Genomic DNA, 18,821 nt, shown 5'->3' with positions numbered 1-18,821 from the left:
GAGGAAGAGGGGGAGGAGGGGGAGAGGAGGAGGAGAAGGAGGAGGAGGAGGAGGAGGAGGAGGAGGACCAGGAAGAGTGAGCTTTGTGGCTCTTCTAACATGGAAGTCCAGATGAGTCTGTGAGTGAGCTGCTAACAAGGCAGCAAGACTCTCTTGGAGGGTGGAAGGCAAGTAAAGAGGCTGTTTCTAAGGGCGAGCATCTGACTGCTGTTCATTTAGCAGTGTGATAGTTATTTGCTAGCCTTAATAAAGCAAGCGAGGCTGGAGGGGGTCCAAAGGGGTAGAGGAAGGCAGGGACAGTGATGTCTTCCTGCTGTACAGAAGCATGCGGAATGTTGACTGGAGAAGCACAGGGTCCAGGCAGCATCTTCCTCTGTTTGCTGGCCTTTTCTCCAGTTGGCTTACAACAATGCTATATTCTGAGTAATTGGGAAAGAATAGAGGCCTATTTAGCTCATCACTCTGGAAGCTGGGAAGCCTGAGATCATGGTGCCAGCATATCTGGGGAGAGTTTTCTTGTTGCATCAGAATTTGGTAGAAGGAATTATGGGGCAGCAGAATAAGCAAGCTTACTGGAGTTGCTTCTTATAGAGATATCGTCGTCATGAGGAATCCACTCATGTGACATCCTCTAGTTCAAATAATGTCCCAAAGGCCTAACCTCCCATCAGATTACACATCTGGGGATTAAGTTGCCTTACATATGAGAGTTCCAAGGACACACAACAGATATCTTTGTTGTTCTGAATGAAATCACCACTTCTGGAAGCTGATGGGATCAATACAGTAGAAAGAAAAACTTGGATGATGTGGAAACCAGAGCAATGTGTGCCAGAGAGGTGGAAAATCTAGATATGGCAGGGGTGGGGAGTAGGGGGTTGGTGGGGGCTAGTGAGGGGGGTTGGCAGGGAGAGTGGGAAGGCATAGTTCCCTGGGAGTGCTCTTCTGCAGTAATTAGAGTAAGGAAGAGTGGTGTCGGTGAACTACTGGAATTGTGGAGTCTGGGGAAAACCATTTTCCCAGTGAAAAGCGGAGCCTCAGCCCCACACAAAGAGCTGTAGGCAACTGAAGAAAGCCGGAGGGAGGGAGGTGGCCCAGCGGTGCGCCTGCCCGCACCAGGAAACGCTATGCGGGCTGTTTTTCCAGTGCCAAACACTCAGCCCTGAAAATACACATACAGGTAGCGTTATACAGACTGAACAGGTTATATTTGGTAATATGTATGTATATACATATACTTATATGCATGCAATAACAATTAGAAAAAATAAGGCCATAAATTTGAAGGAGAGCTGGGAGGAGTGTATGGGAAGTTTTGAAGGAATGTAATCAAATCACAAATCTCGAAAATAAAAAACAGTAGAGAGCAAGGTGAATGGGTGATTCGTGGTTTCGGGTGATATAGTTGGAAAGCAGCAAAAAGGTATGAGCGATTCCAAGTGGAGCCGGTAATCTTCGTGAACTGACGGAGTAAGGAATTGAAATTGAAGCGTCTTTTACAAGTTCATAGTAGTTGTGCCGAGGCGCTACCGAGACGGTCCCGGGTGACTAAATGCCAGTGGGAGCTTGTCCAAAGAACTAGAAAACGAAATAAACTACTTCCCGCTAATCGGAACAGTAATAAAGCCTAACACCAAAACTACTAGCGCTGTGAGCAGGATTCGAACCTGCGCGGGGAGACCCCATTGGATTTCGAGTCCAACGCCTTAACCACTCGGCCATCACAGCCGCGTGCGGCCCTTGGCCTGTGGAGCTATAGCTGGCTATCAAGGCCCTCGACCCCTGCTGATTTCGCAGCTTGCTTTTGCTTTTGGTTTTGGTTTTTGTTTTTTTTCTTTTGTTTTTTTCTTTCTTTTTTAAAGCAGCTATGCGCGTGCGCTACGACTAGAGTGCCAGGTCCAGGCCTTGTCTTAAGCAGCAACGTCTTCCCAGGGATCTCTTCTCAAGGAGCCACAGTGAAACTCCAATAAAACTGGTACACCCCCGTAAGACGATCGTTCTTAAGAGTTGAGCAGCTGGGTCTCAAGAATCAGAGGCTTGCCTCTGAATACTCTTAAAAGTGCACGGAAAGGTGGCATTAAGAGTATATTTACGGTCTAACAAAGGCAGCAGCAATCTCCTTCAGCATCAATCCGGCAATAATATACCACCTCCTATACAAATCAGGCACCGCTGGGATTCGAACCCAGGATCTCCTGTTTACTAGACAGGCGCTTTAACCAGCTAAGCCACGGCGCCAACTAGAATGTATTGTACACTTTTAAATAGATCAGCTGTTAGAGGCAGGTAGCATGTGGCAAGAAAGAGGGTGTCATGTATTTTGACCAACTGTCCGAACTGGACAACCCACCCAAGCTCCCTTCTTCTAAGTTTTACGTTCCAGGACTGGTGTCTTAACCAAGTGAACTGACCAGCTATTTCGGGCGTGTTAACATAAAGCTTTACAAGTCGCCCATGAATTCTAAGTGCTTCCACTTGTTTCTGCCACCGTACCTAGGACTGGGGCTTCCCAAGACCTTAGCCACATTGTCCCTTTGCTTGTCAAGATAACCAAGCTAAGGTAATGGTAGGGACCGTAGTTGTGTTAAGTGTAAGAATTTACGAAGTCCTTGGCTACAGGAATGTGGAGGAAAAAACGAATAACGTTCATCCACCCACTTACATGGCAACCCTTGGTAGTGACAGGGCCACTCCTCCCATCACCCAAACACCCAACTTCATTTCACAAAGTCTTGGGTTTTTGGTTTTTCATTTTGTATTAAAAAAAAATAACATACACAATATCAAAAACACAAATGTCATTGGTAGAGGGTAGAGCTGAGAACACCTGGGTCCCACCTGAGGGGCAGCACCAGGGACTCCATGGTCCACCAACCTCCCCCACCCTGGAGCAGCTAGGGGTTCACGGACCTGGATCCTACACAGATCCCAGGCTCCCCTCCTCCCATCTTGGGGTGAGGTGGGAGAGTGAGCTGTCTCCCCCAATAAATAAGTGCAGCCCCAACCCTGCGACTGGGACTCGGGCTCAGCTGGGATTTGGAGAGACCACTTCAGCAGCTGGTCAGCAACCAAAGAACCTTCTGTCTCCTCAGCAGAATGGGAGCGGACACGCCTCCAAACTGAGCTAAGCGGCTAGAGGCAGCTCCTGAGTCTTGGGCTGGTAATGGGGTCCTGCCCCCTGTTGGGAGAAGCTGGGGTCGTTTCCTATTGGTTGGTCCGGCTGTATCTTGAGTTCTAAGAACCCCAACATGGTTGAAAGGAAGCCTCTCATTAGACTGCTGTTAAGTAGCCCCAAAATGGAGTCTAGCTGGTGCCATTTTCTTCTGCAGGTAAAGCTGGACTGCATGAGCTCCCACCTTGTTCTTCTTCCTCCATGGCAGAGTCCTGAGAGCTTGAACCCTTAGCCCCAGTTTGGGTCTGGGTCTCTTCACCATCCCCGCCACCCTGTTCACCTCCACCCCCACCGCCCCCTTCGCTCCCACCGCCCCCTTCGCCCCCTCCGCCCTCTTCCATGGGCTCCAGCCCCAATCCATCCAGTTCTGAGAAGAGCGGGTCATCAGTGTGGCCAGGATCTTGAACGCTGCTACCACAGTCCACACAAGCCTTGGGGGGAGAAGGGAGGATCAGTTATGTAGTATCCTCACAGGGAACTTGCTAGCCCAGCATCCCAACCTTAACCTAACAGTGAGTCCCAAAATACACTCCCAAGAAAGCAATCCACACATGTACACAGTCTAACAAGATAGGAAAATCCTCTACTGAGGGGACTGGAGAGCCCAGCTTCAGATCTCAAAACCCACCCGCATGGTGGCTCAACTATGCAACTCTAGTTCCAGATTGCCTTCTTCAGACCTCAATAGACACCAGGCACACATGTGGTGTATGTACATATATGCAGACTCTGCTGAGATCCTACTATGGGGTGGTATGAAGTCCTGTAAAAAAACTCGTGAGGTGATGTGGTTTAATATTATATAACCCAGCAGCAGGCTTTTGGAATTAGCTTCCTTCAGAATTAATGATCCAAAGACACTGATAGCAGACATTAGTCCTCTATCCCTTGAACGTGAGCTCAGCATCTTCCAGCCTAGTCTCTTCCTGGCTTCCCAGACTTCTCTCACCGTCACATCAAGGGCCCGAGGCAGCTGGCCCTTCCGGACCCAGGAGTGCACGGCACCCAGCTCGCGCCGCTGGTCCTCTGAGAACCGTGGCTGCTGTCTCTGCATGGCCCGGAGCCTCTCCCGGTCTTGCTTCAGCACAGAGGCTGCATCCCTAGATGAGGAAGGTAGAGGCTAGGATCAGCAGTCAAGACATGGGTTGGCATCTCTTCAACCACAATTCCTGAGCCTGCTGTCTTCTGTGCCTTCTTTGAATACAAGGAAGCTCTCTACACCAAGTTGAAGAAACCCTCAACTTGAGAAGTACTGATAAGGCCCCAAGGAATGGAGGCTTATGCCACATCGGGCACCTCCAGACAAGACTCGGCCCCAGAGGGCAGAACTTCAAGTTATCTGGGCAGTGCAGGTCAGCTTAGCCTCTCTACTTCCCTGAAAAAGTAGAAGACGAAGCCTCGACAACTCACCTGGACGGCACCTGGTATGTCATCATGACATGCTGGTCAGCATTGGCCATGAGCAGCCAGATGGGATCCTGGAGCACATACTTAATGACCTGGTCCCCAGGCTCAGTCCTGGCCTGAGCAGCCCCAGCTTCAGCCTCTGAAGAATCGATGCTGCCGAAGTACTTGCTTGTATGGCTGCTCTGACTGCTGCCTGTGGAAGGGTGGAGACGGCCAATGGAGCCCGGCTGGCTGACACATTCATTCACCCTGAGAGGCTTCACCAGGCCACCCTCTCAGGCCATGTGTCTAACCCACTGGCCAATCTGGGATGTGGCTTCCTGCCTCCCTGTCTCTGGGAAATACTAGACAGCACTACTCACGAGTAATGCTGGCTGAGGTGCTTCCCCCTTCGTGGGATCCTGAGCCAGACCCGGAGCCCATGCCAGAGCCCAGGGAGCCCGAGGCTGCGGAGCCTGTGCCTGAGCGAGAGTCTTCCTGTAGCAGCAGCTCCAGCAGGTCGCTGGAGCCTGAGAGTGCATCCTGATTGGACGACTCTGTAACCTCCACCTAGAGGGTATTGGAGGGGACAGGAAGGCATGAGGAGAACCAAAGGAGGCATACCCAACCGGACATGACCCAGGGCCAGGCTGAGAGAGGAGAGCTGACAGTAGGGAACATAATGCTGGCCCCTTTCCAACTGGCAGATACACTCTCAGAGTGTATACAGATGTCTAGCGGGATGTCCTCGCCACCTGTCAGACAGAACTGTCTCTTCCTAGGGGAGGCAGTTGGTTTCTGCCTCATTTGGAAATGACCGTTGGATCTCCCACCCATGCCAACTCCAGGAAGCGGAGAACCAGCCCAGGCAGAAGAGGGGTAGAGGGAAGTGTTGCTCACCAGTCTGGCCTCTGGCTCAGCAGACTCCTCATTGGGAGGCAGGGGCCCAGCACTGCTTCCAGGGCCTCCTGCAGCAGCGCCCCCCTCAGTGCGGGGGGACTCCTCAAGCTGTAGCAGATTGAGCTGGAGTGGGGAGCTGCATCTTGAGTTGAACAGTGGGGAGTCTGGGCGGTGAGGGGGGCTCAGAGGTGGTGGGGGCAGGGATGGAGAAGGCGAGTGGGAGGCAGGCGTAGGTGGCCCCTCAACAGGAGCCTGGGACACCCCATATGGATAACTAGTGGGGGTAGGGAATAAATAGTTAGGGAGCACCAAGGCCACCATTGGGGTCACTAAGGGAGAAGGGAAGGTAGCAGGGGACACAGATGTGGGGGCAGGGGGAAGCGGCTGGGGTCCTCCTCGAGGGGAGAATACTGGGAGTGGGTAGGGCTGGACTACTGCTGGGAAAGGGGTAGTGGATGGTGGGGGTGGCCAGGGTCCAGAAGAGGGCACAGGTGAAGAATGGGAGACATAGCAGGGAGTTTCAGGCCGGGGGGTCTGGTGGTGGCGAGAACGCTTTGCTTTAGATCGGCAGTGGTGTCGGCGACCAGGGGGAATGGGACCATGGTGGCAGCCTGTGGGGAAAGACCAGGGTTAACAAGGAGCCTGCCACCTCTACTGCCCTGAAACAGAGGACAGGTAAAGGGCCAGGCCGAGAAAGCTGCTCAGCCTGCTGCATGCAACAGACAGACAGAAGGTAGGAAGTAGGGAAGGTTCAGGGAAGAATCACAGGAGCCAGGGGACACGGGGGTTTATTGTGAAAAGAGCCAGAGAAGGGCAAGGTTACACGGTGGTCAAGCTGGGGGTGTGCAAAACAGAGGCACACTGGCAGAGAAGAGGAGGCAGAGTGGGTCCACGGATGAATAGGCAGGTGACTTCAGTCCATCTGCCAAGATCCCTCAGGCCGTGCCAGCCTGGATACTTGTCCTGCCAGTTGAAACTGTGCTCTGCCTAACTCACAAAGGAACGATGCAGTGGGCAGAACAGCCCGGGCCTCAGTCCCATAGCCATCTGCAAAGGTCTCCTGAAGGTACCTAAGGGGCTGTTTCCCAACTGCCCTTAAAGTCCAACTCCAGCCAAGACTGGCCCACAGTCAGTGATGCTAAGTCCTATGTGGGCACACTTTTTCCTTGTTTCCAGGCTAGAACTGGAGTAGCTTATCAGGAACCAGGCACTTCTGCCTGCTTGTCTCAGTGCCAGATCCCAGGCTTCCCTCCTCAGCTTGGAGCCCTGGCCTAAGAGGGAGATGCTATTTAGAAATCTAACTGAACATGGTCCTGATGGTGAAGGCAGCATCAACTGGGTCCCAGAGCAGACACATCTTCCCTCACGATCACTTTACACCCCCAGCAGCTGGCTGCATGCACACACAGCAGCTCAAGGAAGCCCCAAGTGGCTACCTCGCTCACCAGGGGCTGAGGGGGCCACAGAAGAGGTGTCAAGTCCACGAAGCCTGCCAAGATCTCTGAAGCGGCTAAGGAAGGCTTGTTCTTCCTTCTGTGTGTGCAGGGACAGCACAGCCTTGGTCAGACCCACCGGGCGATAAGCATCTGGGGCTGGGGCTGGGTCAGGGGCTACTGTGGGGCTTGGGGCTGGACTCGGGGCTGGGCCAGGGGCCAGGCCAGGCACGTCTTCCATCATGATGATATCTGAGAAGGGATGAGATGAAGGAAAGGTCACCACAGCCACACACAGCCTCCCTTTCCTACAGCCCAGCCACCAAGACCTCGGACCCCGGACCTCAAGCCTGCTTCCTTCCCAACAGGAAGACAGACTCTTCTTTCCATGCAGAATTATCCCGGGAGACAAGAGGATACTCGGTCTCCCCCCATGGCCAAGACCCTGCCCCAACCCCTGGGGTAAAACCTCTTCTTTACAAGAGAAGCCTTCCCACATCTTGCTTTTTACATATTTTTAAGGTCTACCTAAAGACCCTGAAGAGTCCTCAGTCTTCCCTGCTTTAGACCATCTGTGGTCAGCATCTTAGGGCTGAACCTCCTCCCCTTAACCCGACTTTTATGTTTCAACTGACAGTTAAGAATAGAGGAAGGAGAATGGGGGAGGGGCAAGGAGCAGAGGTCAGCGAGGTGGACAGTCAGGAGCAGCAGAACCCCCAAGCTAAGAAGGTAGCCTCCTTCTCTCCATTGGGGGAGGGGGAGAAAGGTAGGCAGGAAAGAGCTCTGGCTGAGGGATTAAATGGGGCCCAGTCACTACCCCCCTCACTCCACGCCCATACCCGACTCCGGGGGCTTCTTGTCTCCCACATGGACGATGGTGGAGCTGAAGCTACACTGACTGGTGACGGACACCACGCTCTCTGCCTTATTGGCCAGGGCGAGCGGGCTCAGGGTGCCTCCCACCACTGGCTCCTTCCGAGGAGTTGCCCCCTCCCCAGACAGCACTGCTGACGACGGATCTGTGCGGAGAGATGGCACTGGTTACCACCCCTGTCCCTTGGAAGGTCAGGAGAGGGAATCCCAGGGAGGAGTGGGGAAGGGTTGGCTGAAGGGAGGAACCTGGAGATCAGGAGGCAGGAAAGGAGGGCAGGGAAGAGCAGGGGGAGCCCTAAGGCAGAAGTGTAAAGGCCTGGGACAGGCTGGGACAGGGCAATGGGAGCAGGCATGCATCGGGTCTTCTTTACCTTTCTTGGCCCCCACAGGAACTGGACCTGCCCTCTGCTTGTCATCATCAGAGGCTGAAGAGGCAGTGTAGGAAGAGGAGGAGGCACATTTACGCTTAGTTGTGCTGGGAATGTTGCAGCTCTCCAAATACCTGGGGATGGATGGAGCAAAGGGTTTAAGGCAGGGCCTGGGGCAGGCAAAGCAGGGCCAAGGGAGAAGGTGACTGGCAGGCCTTACCTGAGGATGCTGTCCAGGCAGTTGATCTGCTGGTAGGAGCAGCCAGAGGCTTCTTTCCTCTCTGGCTCCTCAGGGGCCAATGCTAACGAGGCTTGGTCAGGAGCAGGGGCCACCTCCAGTTCGGGGTTTGGGGACTGGCAGGGAAGGACTTTGGCTTTGAATGTACCTGTAGCTGGGGTAAAAGGAAAAGAAAGAGTAAATGGGTTGGGAATGAAGGCCAGGAGAACCTCAAGCCTTACTCCTCATTCTTGGCCTATGGCGGTACCTACTCACCAAGGAGGCGGGGTCGGGGCGTAGGCTTGGCCCGGGACTCAATGAAGAGCTGTTGTCCCTGGTGCTTTACCAGATGCACGTCCTTACAGATCTGCTGGAAAGTCACCTGTGGGACAGCAGAGCACTGGGCAGCATTGGGGTAGCCAGTGCCAGGAGCCCAGGTGTCAGTAAGAAGACCAAGGAGCCTAGGTGGGATAGCATGAGGGACTGGCAATGATAACTCAAAATAGAATGGACAATGGGAAAGGTGCTGTGGAAGCTCGTTACTCACTGGAGCAGGAGGCCCAGGCCCCTCAGCATCAACCCCATTGCTATCACTGGAGGAGCCAGGGCTATGTAGAGGACCAGGGGACATCAGAGGGCCAACTCCACAGAGCCCTGTGGGGCTGGAGCTGTGCACAGGCTACAGCAAGGAGAAGGATGGATTAGTTAGTTTCTATAGCCTCTTCCTGAGTGACCACTTCATTCTTGAGCCCTCCTCAACTCTCACCTGCAGCAGCAATCGATGGATCTGCTCCGAGAGCTCTTGGATATCAGAGTCCAGGGACGGAGCTGGGCTGGGGGCTGGGGGAGTGAAGACATCCTCATTCAGGGGCGCCCTGAAGGGTTGTAAAGGGAGTTCAGTTCTTTCCCTAGCCCTGCCATATTCATACTGCCCCATCCCCAACACCAGCTCAGAGACATGGTCACTTACGTGCGTACTTTATGGCGGCCCAACACGAAAGCCACCTTGCGGCTCCAGGGGTGCACGAAGCCGGCCCAGCTGGTGTCCATGGTGACATACTCCCCATTCCGAGCACAAAAGCGAATAGGGGAGTGGTCAAAGGGCTGGCCTGCCAGCTGCAGAACTGTGGGCACAGGAAAGAAAGTAGATGTCAGTGGATGGGACAGCTGAATAAAGCAGAGAAAGAGACACCATCGCAACAGTTACGAAGCCCTGGGGACAGGCAGGGACAGAGAACAGGACAAAGAGAACTCACTCTTCTTATGGATGGCCAGCATGAGGGGTCGATCCTCAGGATGTAGAAAGAGAAGTACAGGAGCCCCCAGGAGATCCTGGGGTAGGTAACCCAGTAGCGGGGCAGCCCTGCAATGGGAGAAGTGTCAGATCTTGGCCTTGGTTGGTCCTGGCTACCTACCCTTATCCAAGCCTCTACCTTACCTTTCATCTACATCCTGGAAGAGGCAGCTTGGTGTGTGTCGTGTGGTGAAGATCCTCTTGTCGGGAGGGATCCGGGGAGCTGCAGCATAGAACACATGGGTTTCATCCACACTGGTCCAGCTCCTCAGCCCTCCTCTCTGCCTAGAGTCTGGTTGCCTGGCATCTTCCTCCCAAGTCAGACCTGGCTTTATGGCCCACAGGGTCTGAGTCATCTGTTGACTCACACCAGAAATGGCACTGAGAATCACTTTCTCACTTGTCCCAGCTCAAGGACCTCATCCAACCCTACCTCCAAGTGGGGTCTGAACCCTCTGCCTTATAATACTTTTCTAACCCTAAGGACTCAGCGCTTCCCATATTCTCATCTTGACCTTCACCCTCATTCTAGAGGAAACCCTTCCTCCCATCACCCCCCAGGCCCGGGCCCTAGCCTATCCACCTTCATAACCAGAGTGGATGCGCTCTGCAATGAGTAGGCAGCATGGCTGTGCAGGGGCCCCATCTGAGACCCGAATCTTGGTCACATATGGGGTTAGGCGGAATGGCTGGTACCGAGGCCCTGGATCCCGGTCAGGACCTCCTCTGGCAAGGGAGAGACGAATATTAGAGGTTTCCAGGGGACCGCTGCCCCACCCCCTTCTCACAGACCACATTACAGATAACAGGGATGAGTAGAGAGAGGCCCGCTCCTACTCCCCTTCCTTACCTGATTCGGCAGAAGACAGACTTTTCCTGGGTGAAGTCCTTGAGGCCTGAACCTGGAACAGAAGGGAACGGATGTGAGCAGAGCACCATCTCTGTCCTGGGCCAAAAAGAACCCACAACATAAAAGTTTTCAGTCCTCTCCACAGAACAAGGGCACCATACCTGCGGAGGTGCCAGTGCCCCAGGTGGGCAGTCGAGATGGTGTAGTAGAGCCATAGAAGACACCCACATCCTGGGGAGCTAGGAGCTCTGAGAAGCGGGCACCCCGAAACACATCCCGTTTGCAACGCAGCAGGACACCTGCCTGCTCCGAAATATAGACAATCCGGCCTGTCAGGAAGGACACAGCCACAGAGAAGGTATCCTAGAATGGGACCAAGATTGAGAGAAGACTTAGGAGCTGTAGGAATGGGAATGAGGGGGTGTTAGAACTGAGGACCCAAGCTGTAACTGACCTGGTTTCGAAGTGTGTACTCGGATGTGATATGCTCCAGCTCCTCCAGGGTGTAGGTAGACATGTCCATGGCACAAGGCTCACCCTCCTCCAGGCACCACTGCTGGTAATAGTCCTGGTTAGCTGTAGGAGAAGGGAACCCGAGCCATATTCAGTAAGGAGAAAGGCCCCTACAGTAGTCCCAGCCCTGGCTAAACCCTTCCAGGAAGCCCCACTCACCCTGCACCTGCTTGACACAGGCTAGAGCATACTGGAGTGTGGCCAGGGTCCCAGAGCGGCCCTTGCCCCGACGCTCTGGCGGCAGTCGAAGTTTGAGCTCCCGAAGTGCGGTCATGAGTTCTTTCTGGGTCCTGGCTCGAGCTGACTGTTCACTGCTGCAAGACCCACAGGAACAAAGGGGTAAAGACATTAGTCCCAAAGTCTGGCCTCAACCTGCAGGCATCTCCCTCAGCCCTCACCCCACACACCTGCAGCCACTGGTAGACGGGTTGTCCTGCTCTGAGCTTGCACTCAGGAGGCTATAGGCAATGGAGCTGCTGGGTGGGGATGGGCTCTGAGAGTTTGTACTAGAAAAGAAGTAACACGCTAAGGTGAGGGCCACATGGTCAACAGCATCGTGCTATCATATATACACACACACACACACACACACACACACACACGCATGCGAACGTGCGCATGCGCGCGCACACACACACACACACACACACACACACACACACCTCTTGCTGCTCTCAGTGGTCTCCAACAGAGCTGAGTCCTTGCCATTGCCAGAAGAGGAACTGTGCGAACTCCGCTGAGATGCACCCCTGGACTCGTGTCCATTGGATTCATTGCCACTTGATCCATTGCTGTTTGCATCAGTGTCATCAGCCAGGCTGGGGCCTGGACAAGGCCGGTGCTGCGGGGCCCCAGGGGATGGGACGCCTCCAGGACAAAAAGGTTCTCCGGGCCTGGGGTCTCCTCCCCCATCAGCCCCTTCTAGGGGACCGCTCATGTCTGGGCCATGCAGTGGAGGACAAAACAGAGAAGGTGAAGAGGCCACCACGGGTGCACAAAGGGGCTTTTGAGGCCTGGATAAAGGAGGAGGACGCCTGTCTCTGAGGGCTGACTAATTTAATCACGGCACCTAGAAAAAGAAACCAAGAAGGAATGTTTAGCAATAGCTGAGCTATTGACCCCACAGCATCTGCCAGTCCTTCCTCTGCCTGTCCCTCACTGTTGTGACTCGGGCCTGGGGCTTGCAATAGAAATATGTTCTGTTTCCTATTCCCCCTAAGGATACCACAGGTAGGCAGGTAGCTCTCTTTAGGCCATCTCCTACATCCTTTGCCAGTGTGGAGTGAGTACAGCCTGAACAATCGACTAGAACAGTAGCTAGGAGTCAACGCTCACAGGTTTCCTATGCCCAAATTCTCATCAGGTCCCCACTTGGTCTGGGACTCTGAGGCCTCAGAGCAGGGGGTGAGCTGATCGCCTCCTATATTTAGGCTTCCGGGCTAATTTTATCCGGGGGCGGTGCCACCCCCGCTGCACATGCGCACCGATGTGCCTGGCCCCACCACGCGCTTCCGCCACAGCCGCGGTTGCCAGGGAAACCGACGTCAGCCGCTGAGCTCAGCGGTTGCTGGAGGGACCACAGGAGGGCAGGAACGACCCCTCCCCCAACCCCTATCGTCGTGGAAGTGGGAAACCGACTCAGTCCTATACTGGCCAACACACCCTCATACTGGCTAACAAGGTTCAGGGCAGCGCGGGAAAGAAGGTCACCCACCGTAACAAATTCCCAGGGCCCAGAGAGCCTAGGAGCCATGTGAAGAATGAAAAACTAGAGGTACTCCAGGAGCAAGTCCTAGCTTCCCCACAGAGAAATATCTGGCCTCTGCTCTTCGTGGAAACGCCCCCAATTCTCGCTCTTGCCTTGAACATTATTCTGATCAAGACACTGCTTTTCTTTCTCGGGCCCCTGCCCACTACCAAACACCAGGACTGGAGTTAACCACCTGCAATAGGCAAGGGCCCAGGCATCTTCCTTCGTTCCCTTATTTTTCTAGTTAACCCTACCACCACATCAATGTCTTAGATAAGGGACACACAACAACCAACGTATAGTTTTTCCTCTACTCCCTGACTAACCACACCCCCATCCCAAGTATTTTCAGAGCGCCAGGAGAAAAGGGAAGGAAGGCTGTGGCCAACAGCAAGAACTAGCGCTGGGAACAGGATGTTCCAGCCTGAAGCGGCTGACATCACGACCGGCATGAGGCCAGGAATTGGAGGGAGGAAGACACGGAGCACAAAAGCCTGAAGGGGTCTTTGGGCTAGGGCAAACCCATGGACTCCCGAGTGTTGAAAAATGGGTAAGGGGGTCGCATTTGCTAAAGGTCTCAGGTTCAGGATGGCTGCCCTGGAGGAGCAGAGCAGGAGGTTTGGTGAACGAATAACAAACGCAGACAACCCGCGAAGGGTTGAGTTGAACACCTAGGGCCCCAGGGGCGGGGAAGTGGTGGACAGTGACAGGAAAGGCGGATTACTGTTTTGCTCTCTGAGAGCTGAAAGTGACCCATCACGTTGTAAGTAGCGGCGTCCAATCTCCGGGACAAAGACTAACCCTAGGGTTGCAGCAGGGATCCCTACCTGGCCGTTCGAGCGCCCTCCAGCCGCCTGCCGTTTCGGCCCGCAACCCAGAAGCTCCGCGAGGCTGGGAGGCGGGTTGCATAATGCCAGGCCCTGCCCCTCATTGGCCTTCTGCCCAAAGAGCCGCAGGCCCCGCCCCCGGTTGGCTAAGGATCTCTTCCTGGCATCTGATTGGCTACTGGCCCCGACTGAGGTCAGGGCTGTGTCACACACATCCTTGCACGTGGACTTGGGTGCTGGTGCTGGGCTGAAGGGCCTCAGACACCGCTCAGTCAGCCAATGTGCTCAGGATGTCTCACACAGTCAATAATGAAAGGAAGTGAGGGAGGGAAACTACCCCTTCTCAGGGGGGATGCCTGGGCCACAGGGGGTGCTCAAGAGACACCTACTTCCTAAACTGACCAGCCTTGCAGAATAAGGCACCTGTCCTGGTGCCAGTTGAATGAAATGTCTGCTACCCAAGGGAAGTGGGGGAGAGAAAAACCTAGACTGACATTCCCTGGTCTCTCCCCAGCCTTGTCATAAGGAGTCCAACCCTTTCCTCTGACCCTTCAGATCCTGAGAGAAAGGCACTTGAGGGTCCACGTGTCGTTAAGGGGTGAGTGGGTGATGGAAGGATACAGACAACGGAAAGGACAGCGAGAGCCAATGGCTACTGTGAAAGGAAACAAAAGCAGGTGCTCCCATAGCCAATCAGAGAAAAGGTCTCCAGGCAGCCTACTTGGTGACTAGTGCTGCCTCTGCAGAGGATGCAGCCACCCACATTTAGGGCTGCCCCAAAAGTGGGGGCCAGGAAGCCAGGACTACAAAGGGGGGCAGCAGAGAGGCCATTTGCTGCCCTAGGTAGAAAAAGGAGGGGTGGTGAGGGCTTTTTAGTCCTGCTACTTAGAAAAAGAAAGCCAAGGTTCACGAGCCCAGCAAGCTCATCTGTCTCGTTTACTGAGTGTCCGCGTCAGGACTTGACACACAGTGGATCCTCAGTAAACAGGCTGGCTTTGTTTCTATTAAGGATAGGTAGGGGAGAGGGAGCCTCAGGAGGAGAGGAGGCAACATACTACCTTTTTAAAAAGAAAAGTAGAGCGCTGATTCATAAAAAGAGAATAGGGATTTGATTTTGGAGGGGACAACATGCCAGTCTGGGTCCCGGAGAGCTGCAGTGACACAGCCTCCTTTCCTAGACCTGAGCTGAGTAGTTCTCAGGCTTCCCTGGAAACGGAGGTGGCCAAGTGAAGAGGCCACCACGCAGCTGCTGACATAATCAGCTGTAAGTGCACGCCCCTCGGTGTCACGTGTCTAAAGCTTTCCTTAACAATGGTGTTTCCCTTGGAGGAGGCGGAGAGGCAGGGTTCTATAGAAAAGCTGGGACACAGAAGTGTTATAAAATAACCCAGAAAAACAGAAGCAGGAAAACACAGAAAACAAAAGACACGGGAGTCTGAATTCTCAGCTTCCTCTTCCTGAAAATGATGCTGCTCTCCTGCCCCTTCGTACTGTGTTGTGGCTCTGTGCTCTCCTTTTTTTTTCAGACCCCTTTCTTTCCACAGCTCTCAAGGATTTAGGTGTGACCCAAACAGCCATTGCTCGCCCACTTCCGTATCTGTCATTTGCACAGACAAAAGGTTTCAGCACTCCAAACAGCCTACACCTGATCCCAAGGCCCAGGTTGTCCGGGCTCACAGTGCCCCACAGTAACCAGGCTCTGCTGCCGTCAATGGAGAAGAGGGGGCGGGAAAGAGAGGTGACGTCAAAGCGGAGGCAGGAGGCGGGGCGAGGCAGCCGGGGAATGTGGGGCAGGGAGGCTGGAGAGGCAGCGGTTTGGGAGGCAGCCAGCCCCAGAGGGCGGCGGCCAGCGCACTAGGGAACATCGTGTTCTCTTGGCCGATGGCCCAGGACATGCACTCAGCCTTGGCGCCTCCCCCAACCCAACGACAGCGGTCCTGTACAAAAGCCAAGGATTCCTGGAGAGACGGTTAAGACGAAGGGGTCCCCGTCTCCCTCCCCAAAACCTGGTTCTCTTTTCGGGACTTGCTTTTGCCCTCCCCTCAGCTGGTTCCTAAAGCTCTTGGTATTGGCTCTTCCCCTTCGCCAAACTGTACACAGTTGCTGGCCAGGTACCAAAGAGCTAGGGCGGGTAAATTGGAGGCCCAGGCTCTGAGAGAGAGCGCACCTTTGCTCCTTCCCAGGGGCCCCCTTCAGAGGCAGAATTTCTAGTTACTATTACAGCACAGAATAGGTGGGAGGGGGGTCGGGGAGAATGGATTTAAGATGAAGTCAAACTGGGACACAGCAAGTAGCCTCAGCCTGGGGCCCAGATCTTGGGAAAGGAACACAGGGGAGGAATGATGGAATTTGGGCTGGTGCCCGAAGACAAAAAAAAAAAAAAAAATCAGGAAGAGGGAAAAGAGGAGTCATCAAAACTTGCAGAAAAACAGAAGATGAGGGTTGCTCTCAGCCACAGCATGCACATAAATTCCTAACTCTATCGCGCTATTGTTTTGTTACCGTATAGTTTGTGTTTGTAAATGACCCAATCGCTGTGTTGAAAACTTTACACATATTGTTCTTATGTAAGCTCCGAAATAACTGAAGGTAAATATCACCCTGATTTCATGAGGAAAAACTAAGACTTAGTAGGTAGTTACTAAACTTGCCTTGTTTGCTTCATAAACATGTTCTCAGCTTCCTAATGATGGAGCCCAAGGTTCAAACCCTAATGATGGCTTGTCCTACTAGCTTGTTACCCTTAGGGACCTTGTGAAGTGCTACCAAACCTCTACACTGCACTCCAGCACCATCAAACCAGGGCTGTGGGGGAAGTACTCCCCTGTTTCTAAGCTTGGTGCCTTGAACACAGGCTGTATCCAATTCCTTCTCCTCCTCCCCACCCCACCCCTCAGCCCGATCTCAGGCATTGTTGGTGCTCCATGCAACCACCATGGTTCATTTCTATGCTCAAAAGCCCTGAGATCATTCGAGAAGCCTCCAGGCACAGCGCTTTACTAGGAGTTCACTTCCTCCCTCTCCTACCTCACCCCATGACCGACTCTCTAGACACCAGGGCAGTCTTTTGGTAACTCCTCACCTCTAGCAGCTTAATAAGAGTGGACAAAACGGTGTACAGAAACTCTCTACCCTATCCTCCCTTTCAGAATCCAACAAAGTACTAGCCCATTCCTATTTCCAAGCATGTCCCTGAAGCCACATACTACTATCTATAGTCGTGATGAGACAGCCTTTCGGTCAAATCAACACACCAGCCTTTCTCAGACCACCGTGCTACGTTCCAGCGCCCTACGAGGGCCTTTCTCCGGCTTCAAGATCTTCCAAGTGTGTAGGGAGCCTACCCAAACCACAGCCAGCTCTCAGCGGTCGTATCGCAGGCACTTCGGCTCCCTCAGATGGCTAAGGGCTTCTGAGCACCCTACGCTAGACATGAGTGTCCAGGGACGTGAGAGTGGTGAGAGATCTGATGCTGCTAACTCTCAAGTCCCCCTACAGTTGAGTTTGTGGTCCCTTTCTCCACAACCATTAGGCATTTGTTCTGCAGCTAACACGTATTTGCATGATTCCCCCACACACACCACGCCACTGACACCCCTTTTGGCCGAGCGCACCACCCCGAAAAAACAAGTTCGACAGCCCCGGAGTAAAGGGGCTACTCACAGTTCCGAGCGCACGTAGAATCCAAATTTCTTCACTACTGGGGCTCCTCCACAGGCTCCTTCAGGTCCTCCCACCGCCGGTTCTGTCACGCCTCCCTAGCTTATTGGCTCAGAGACGCCAACCCATGCCCCGCTCCGCGTGCAGCAGGCAAACCCTTGCAAAGCAACCATTGGCATTTCAGACCTCACTCATTGTCCCATTGGACAATATGACAACCGGTAGTGATAGAGCCACGTGAGGGAGGGGGCGCCCCAGCGCGTTGATTGGACATCTGACCGGAAACCACACCCCCACCCACTCCCAACGTTTTTATTGGCTGGAGAGACAACCCCGCCCTGCCTAAATCGATGACGCAAATGCCAGCCCTGCCCTAAAAACTTTCTCATAGGCTGAGAGGGCTCAGAGATGTAGGGAACACGTGCAGGCCTGCTCACGCGGCAACTTGTTTACCCAGAAGCTGGGGATTTTCCTTGACGACAATTACCCAAGACTGCGGAGTCTGCGCAGGCGTGCAGAGCGACTTGTACGCAGGCGTAGATCTGACATGCTATGGCGTAGTGAGCATACTGTGTAGAGACTCTGGCATTACCAGAGGCTCCTGGTGCCCGAGCTTTGTGTCTCTAATGATCCCCAAACTTAAAAATCTGAGCACTACACTGAAGATATCACTAGATTGCATGACAATAACGGTGAAATGGCAGTTGCCTCCTATTTATTTTCTATGGGCCTGACTGGCCAGCTGTTTCTTGCAGACTCCCAAGAAGGCAGGCTCACTACCCATAACCTCACAAGAGACTGAGATCCAGAAGTTACATAATCTGTCGGGAATTAAATTATGCATCTTGATAAAAGAGCTAAAATCTGAACCCAGGTCTCTGACACCATAAAGGTAGCTTGGTATCATAGGGTCTATAGAAACATTAAACCTAGAAGTAATTCCAAAAATTAAATGCAAAAAGCCTTATTTAAACTTTCCATAAAGGTAGAAGTTAGGATAGACTGAAAGACACCTCAGCACTTTAGAACCTCTGAAATAATCTCCAATGGATAGGCCTAAAAATAACGCACACACCCTTTTTTTGGGAGGGGGGGGGTGTTCCAGACAGGTTTCTATGTGTCAGTCTGGCTGTCCTGGAACTCACTCTGCAGACCTAGCACCCCCTAAACCTGGAGACTGCCGATTTGTGTGCCTCTGCCTCCCTAGTGCTCAACTCTGAAAATCTATCTTTAAAAGTACCTCTAATGTTTGTTTGTTTGTTTTTTCCAAGACAAGATTTTGTTGTGTAACATAGCCCTGGCTGTCCCGGACTCTTTGTAGACCAGGCTAGCCTTGAACTCACAGAGATCCATATGCCACTACCTCCTAAGTACTGGGCTTAGAAGTATGCACCACCATCTCCCTGCCCCCAGCCCTCTAAGTCCTTATTTCTTGGCTATATGTGATGATGCACACCTTTAATTCCAGCACTCAATAGGTAGTCAAGTGTGTATTGGAAGCCTGATCTACACAGTGAGTTCCGGGACAACCAGTGCTACATAATGAGATTCTATCTCAAAACAAAACAAAACAAAAAG

At 53.2% G+C, this 18,821-nt stretch overlaps 1 protein-coding gene and 2 non-coding genes across 5 annotated transcripts; all 3 read right to left on the bottom strand.

The window, feature by feature from the left end:
• Window positions 1–1,646: 1,646 nt before the first annotated feature.
• On the bottom strand, window positions 1,647–1,728 carry Trnas-cga. The gene has a single exon. It is a non-coding gene; the product is annotated as a tRNA-Ser (tRNA).
• A 436-nt stretch (window positions 1,729–2,164) lies between these two features.
• Window positions 2,165–2,238, bottom strand: Trnat-agu. The gene has a single exon. It is a non-coding gene; the product is annotated as a tRNA-Thr (tRNA).
• Window positions 2,239–2,732: 494 nt separating this feature from the next.
• Per1 (period circadian regulator 1) lies at window positions 2,733–17,363 on the bottom strand. 3 transcript variants are annotated; one of them, XM_031352159.1, is made up of 23 exons: window positions 13,584–13,710; window positions 11,669–12,075; window positions 11,414–11,512; window positions 11,166–11,320; window positions 10,948–11,069; window positions 10,655–10,856; window positions 10,494–10,545; window positions 10,227–10,369; window positions 9,788–9,866; window positions 9,606–9,712; window positions 9,320–9,473; window positions 9,116–9,224; window positions 8,897–9,028; window positions 8,626–8,731; window positions 8,353–8,524; window positions 8,136–8,266; window positions 7,731–7,910; window positions 6,904–7,143; window positions 5,459–6,069; window positions 4,942–5,128; window positions 4,583–4,772; window positions 4,122–4,272; window positions 2,733–3,603 (listed from the first exon to the last, which is right to left on the bottom strand). In XM_031352159.1, the coding sequence occupies exons 2-23, from the start codon at window positions 11,941–11,943 to the stop codon at window positions 3,304–3,306; spliced, it is 3,897 nt and encodes a 1,298-aa protein (XP_031208019.1). In that variant the 5' UTR covers window positions 11,944–12,075; window positions 13,584–13,710; the 3' UTR covers window positions 2,733–3,303. The 3 variants fall into 3 exon arrangements, with proteins under 3 accessions (XP_031208019.1, XP_031208018.1, XP_031208017.1); XM_031352158.1 differs by lacking the exons at window positions 2,733–3,603; window positions 13,584–13,710 and adding an exon at window positions 17,247–17,363 and having other exon boundaries at window positions 3,798–4,272; XM_031352157.1 differs by lacking the exon at window positions 2,733–3,603 and having other exon boundaries at window positions 3,798–4,272; window positions 13,584–13,711.
• Window positions 17,364–18,821: the final 1,458 nt, after the last annotated feature.

This window comes from Mastomys coucha, unplaced genomic scaffold (assembly GCF_008632895.1).
Source record: "Mastomys coucha isolate ucsf_1 unplaced genomic scaffold, UCSF_Mcou_1 pScaffold5, whole genome shotgun sequence".
Taxonomy (NCBI): Eukaryota; Metazoa; Chordata; class Mammalia; order Rodentia; family Muridae; genus Mastomys; species Mastomys coucha.
Note: the sequence above shows the minus strand (reverse complement) of the source record. Positions and strands in the feature narration are given on the sequence as shown.

Bases quoted from the DNA above. Each gene is read 5' to 3' on its own strand.
- Per1 (XM_031352158.1), bottom strand. From the start codon at position 11,943: ATGAGCGGTCCCCTAGAAGGGGCTGATGGGGGAGGAGACCCCAGGCCC. The intron at 8,732-8,896 runs GTGAGTAACGAG...GCTGTCCCACAG, and splicing joins GGCCTGGGCCTCCTGCTCCA to GTGACTTTCCAGCAGATCTG. The intron at 7,144-7,730 runs GTATGGGCGTGG...ATCCCTTCTCAG, and splicing joins CAAGAAGCCCCCGGAGTCGG to ATATCATCATGATGGAAGAC.